This window comes from Euprymna scolopes, chromosome 19 (assembly GCF_053919585.1).
Source record: "Euprymna scolopes isolate OS-2025 chromosome 19, ASM5391958v1, whole genome shotgun sequence".
In the NCBI taxonomy this organism is placed as follows: Eukaryota; Metazoa; Mollusca; class Cephalopoda; order Sepiida; family Sepiolidae; genus Euprymna; species Euprymna scolopes.
The window spans coordinates 107,461,230-107,465,680 of NC_136500.1; the positions used below are offsets into that span (position 1 = coordinate 107,461,230).

Consider the following 4,451-nt stretch of genomic DNA (forward strand, 5'->3'; position numbering starts at 1 on the left):
CAAAAAGAGTAGATTCTTCATGCAAGGCTATCCTCATAATTACCGAATAGAACATTAAAGACTATACAGAAATCCTTGCATGAACACCTGAAAAAGTTGTTTTGAGAAAATCCCTAACACTCTTTTTTCTTTTTAATTCTGTAACTTAAAGCCTACACAACTTTCATGATATGTGGTCAGTTGAATTGAAAAATGTGCCTTACTATTAATTTATTTGATACGAATGGCCCGGATACAAGTTTATGTTCGGCAAGATGCAACTACAGGGTGGTCAAAAAGTCAGGTAACATTTTAAAGAAAAACGATATTAGCAATACACGTATATTTAAGTACCATACATTGAAATATAAAATGAAACAAACATGAAATATGTTTATTTTGTTAACTTAAATCTTTCTTCAAAATGTTTAGAATTGTTCCCCTTTTTATTTCTGATTGGCGTGCCATATTTCGTGATGATGTTTTGGGGGTTTCATCCACAATTGCCTGGACAGTAGCAATATTCTCATCAGACCGACCGGTTCTTGGTCTTCCTGACCGAGGTAAGTCAACAACAGAACCGGTTTCATCAAATTTCCTATTTAATTTAATTACATGTTTTCGTGTTACAGTAAAGCCAGGAAACAATGTAGAGAACTGGCGAGCAGTTTCAGCAGCATTTTTATTGTACTGAGTGTACAATCTTACAATAGCAACCTTTTGCGGCGTTGTTAACTTTTGGGTGGCCATTATACCTGAAAGAAAGAAGAATATAAATAACACAACACATAGATTTAAAATTAAAGTTTATATATTACACTCAAATATTTAAACAAATAATATTAAACGAATAGAGATTATAATGGATCATATTGTTTTTTCTGCCTTTAACATGTTACCTGACTTTTTGACCACCCTGTAGATTCATTTACACGTTTGTACCAGTAAAGTATTTTCCCGCCATATTCTTCCACACTTACAATGATTATCATATCTTTTGATTGTTTTCTTATTTTTTTCTATCAAAATATAACAAACATTATATTCATGATTGTTTTTCTATGCATTGACATGGAATTTTGTGTTGTAATTTTGTTTTCTTGTTGAAATAAAAAAAAACTTTATTAGAAACTTTGAGTTTTATATTTTTCATTTTAAAATAGAATGTTATTTACAAAAATCTCAAGAACAGCCTAAAACATAATTTTATTTACAGAAAATTTTGTTATACGTACATTTTAACAAAAGTATAAACACATGAAACAATGTTTTAATAAAAATGTCTTAAACGGAGACGTTTTACAAAAATATTTTTAAGATTTGAAAAGATATTGAATTGTATTTAAGGATATATCTTTTAAATATTGTACGAGTATTTCGTAGCTCTAAAAAGTAATTCACCATAAGTTAGGAAACCGGAAGTGAAATATTTAAATTGGTATTTATTATAAAAAGTGTAGATTTCCTACTCTGTCTTCAACTGAATTCGATCCGCTTTTATATTTGCTGACTTTATTATTAAATTTTTTGTCTCATAAAGCCATCTAACTGAGAAGTGAAATAAAAAGCACAAACAGCGAATGTATCCAAAGAATCTGTTTATTATTTGCTAGGCACAGTAATTACCTCCTAAATATAAGACATATAACACTTTTTGATTGACCGAAAAGACCAAGACTCTGGGGAGCGGGAAAGTGCATTTCCAGTTATAAAAGCCCAACCGTTTTATTATCATTTCGTCTAACATTCTATATTCGTTTAATGTTTCTATCAATGTTGCGACTGGAGATTTATAAGCGTTTTGAAAGACGTAGTAACTTTTGAACAGAATGGAATGGCATCTCGCTTAACAGCGGAGTAAGGATGTCAAAAGTTATGTCTGGAAACGGTGGATCATTTATACAAGGAATATTTGCTTTTATTACGGTCTTTGTACCCAGTCTTCTTGGACACATTTTTCATTCGTGTCTTATATGGGATGTTTCACTTCCCTTTCTCTTTGTACTAAATGGATTTCACACGCGGCAAATTACACACACACACACATAGGCCCACACATTCAGATACACATACACACACACACATATATATAAGTAGATATTTGAATATTTATATGCATATTATGAGCATACACACACACACACATATATATACATATATATATATATATATATATATATATATATATAAAGAAAACAAGGGAGAGAGATTTATATAGAATCCGTTGATACGTATGAATGCGCCTATATGTTAAATACATACTTTTACGTATTTTACCATTTTTGTTTTATCTTTTAATTTCAACGTATAGATAGCATACAATAAAGTAGAACATTGTCTTTACTTTAGATGCATGTCCTATGTGATCGCAGATCCAATATTATTTTTAAAATTCTAATAATAAAATTCCAGAGGAAAATATATTGCCATGTTATCCGTTCGGCAACATATCATTTGTACTATAACTAATCATCACTGTGTTATGTAGATATATTATTTTTGAGAAGAAATGAAGATATATCTCTTTTATACAAAATATAATGAAATTTTCAACATATAATTTATAGTAAAATACTAGATTTATGAATTAAAACATTTTTTAGGGTATTCGAAACAAAATTACCTGTCCATCGGTGTTACTAGAAACAAGCGTCCTCGTTTTCTATGAGTTGAATAGCAGACATAAAATAAAATATTAACCTTTGAAGAGAAAATAGTTCAAGAGGAAAAAAACGTGTTAAATTATACCATTTTTTCTTTTGTTTGTCGTCGTTATCTCCAGTCATTTTACACCTAGATTGAAGCAGTGCTTAGGGTTGTGATTCTGCAACCCTTACTTCATTAAAGACACATTTTCAGACAAGCACCCGTTTAGGTAAAGAACCCATTGTCTCTTTGGTCTATTTAATACTAAGAAAAACATAACTTAATCGGAATGCATGAAAAAAAAGTCGCATGGGATGAATGGATTTAGGTTTGATTTGTGTATAATTTTAGAAGCGCATATCCTTAATGAATGTTGCTATACACTAGAAATTATTAGCCAATAGATTTATTACGATTTAAAACAAACTGCAGAGAAAATAATAAATTTCGATTAAAAAGCGGTTTTTAGAGAGGCCCATTATAGTGTTGACATGCCATCAGTCAGCTAATGCTGACAAACGGATTAACTATTTTGTAAGAATGTTGCGATTTCTAGCGACATTGCTATTTATATCTCAAATATTCCCATTAAGAATTAATACGCTCTCATGTAAATCTCATACAACAGATATTATGCTAGCAAATTAGATATGCATAATAAAATAGGTTGAGAACAACTTTAGTTTTTTTCAGGTCAATCAAATGAATGATAAAATACATAAGTAATGCACCAACACCTGCAACCGCGTGACTGTGCACGTGTTCTTGTTTGATAAATCGATTGAAATACGCTTAGAATCTGCCTCAATTTAAAAGCGCTTACATAAAAATATGTCTGTTCATAAATGTATAATTGATGCAAAAGTGATCGCACGCACGGATATTTTAATCTACAAACGATTGATAAGAAATATAGTTGAACACATATGCAATAGCATAAGCCCATTTGTGTCAAAATAAATGACTTATTCTCAAATGTTGGTCGTTTAATGCTTTTTCTAGGTTTTACGTATATACCTCCAAACACATGTATTAAAGAAAATGAGTTTTTTTATTCTACTTAACAACTACTTAATATTATGCGTTTACCGAGCTCAAAATATATAATTGCTCAAAGACTTTATATATGATTGTCTAGTCTTTTCACCTTTCTTTTTACACTTTTCTTCTTTTAGTTCATTTTCTATTATTGGTTTCTTCTTATCATTTATGAAAAATATTTTCTGTTTCTCTACCTTTATTTTATATATTGATATAGTCTCATTGCTAATGTCTCTCCAGTGTTATTAGACTAAGCTAACATTAACGATATTGACGAACATTTATATTTTACTTGGACTAATATGTTAAATGTGATGACTAAATTATTATAAGTAGATATTTGTTAGTTAGTTTGCGTGTTATATACACACGTACGAATATATATATATATATATATATATTGGTAATAATAGTTACTTATAATATATTACATTACTGATTTTTAATCCATAATAATAATTAATTACCTTTTATTATATCAATAATTATTATGAAATAATGTTTCTCCTTTGTTCCATTAATAATAATAATGATAATGGTTATTCATCTTTTATCCCCTGAGTAATAAATATAAAATAAGAGTTATTTGCCCTTTATGCTACTTGTAATAGTAATGATAATAATAATAATAATAATAATAATAATAATAATAATAATAATAATAATAATAATAATAATAACAGCTACTTAACTTTTATTTATAATTAATAACAATAGTTATTTCTATTTTCTTCCATCGGCTATAATAATACGAGTTTTTTTTTTCATTCTCTACTAAAATATAT

At 28.6% G+C, this 4,451-nt stretch overlaps 1 protein-coding gene across 1 annotated transcript; it reads right to left on the reverse strand.

The window, feature by feature from the left end:
* Nucleotides 1-381: 381 nt before the first annotated feature.
* LOC145240296 (protein GVQW3-like) lies at nt 382-729 on the reverse strand. The gene has a single exon (XM_080103877.1). The coding sequence runs from the start codon at nt 727-729 to the stop codon at nt 382-384; it is 348 nt and encodes a 115-aa protein (XP_079960003.1).
* Nucleotides 730-4,451: the final 3,722 nt, after the last annotated feature.

What these genes read in the sequence shown, in the direction of transcription:
- LOC145240296 (XM_080103877.1), bottom strand. Translation starts at nt 729, where the DNA reads ATGGCCACCCAAAAGTTAACAACGCCGCAAAAGGTTGCTATTGTAAGA.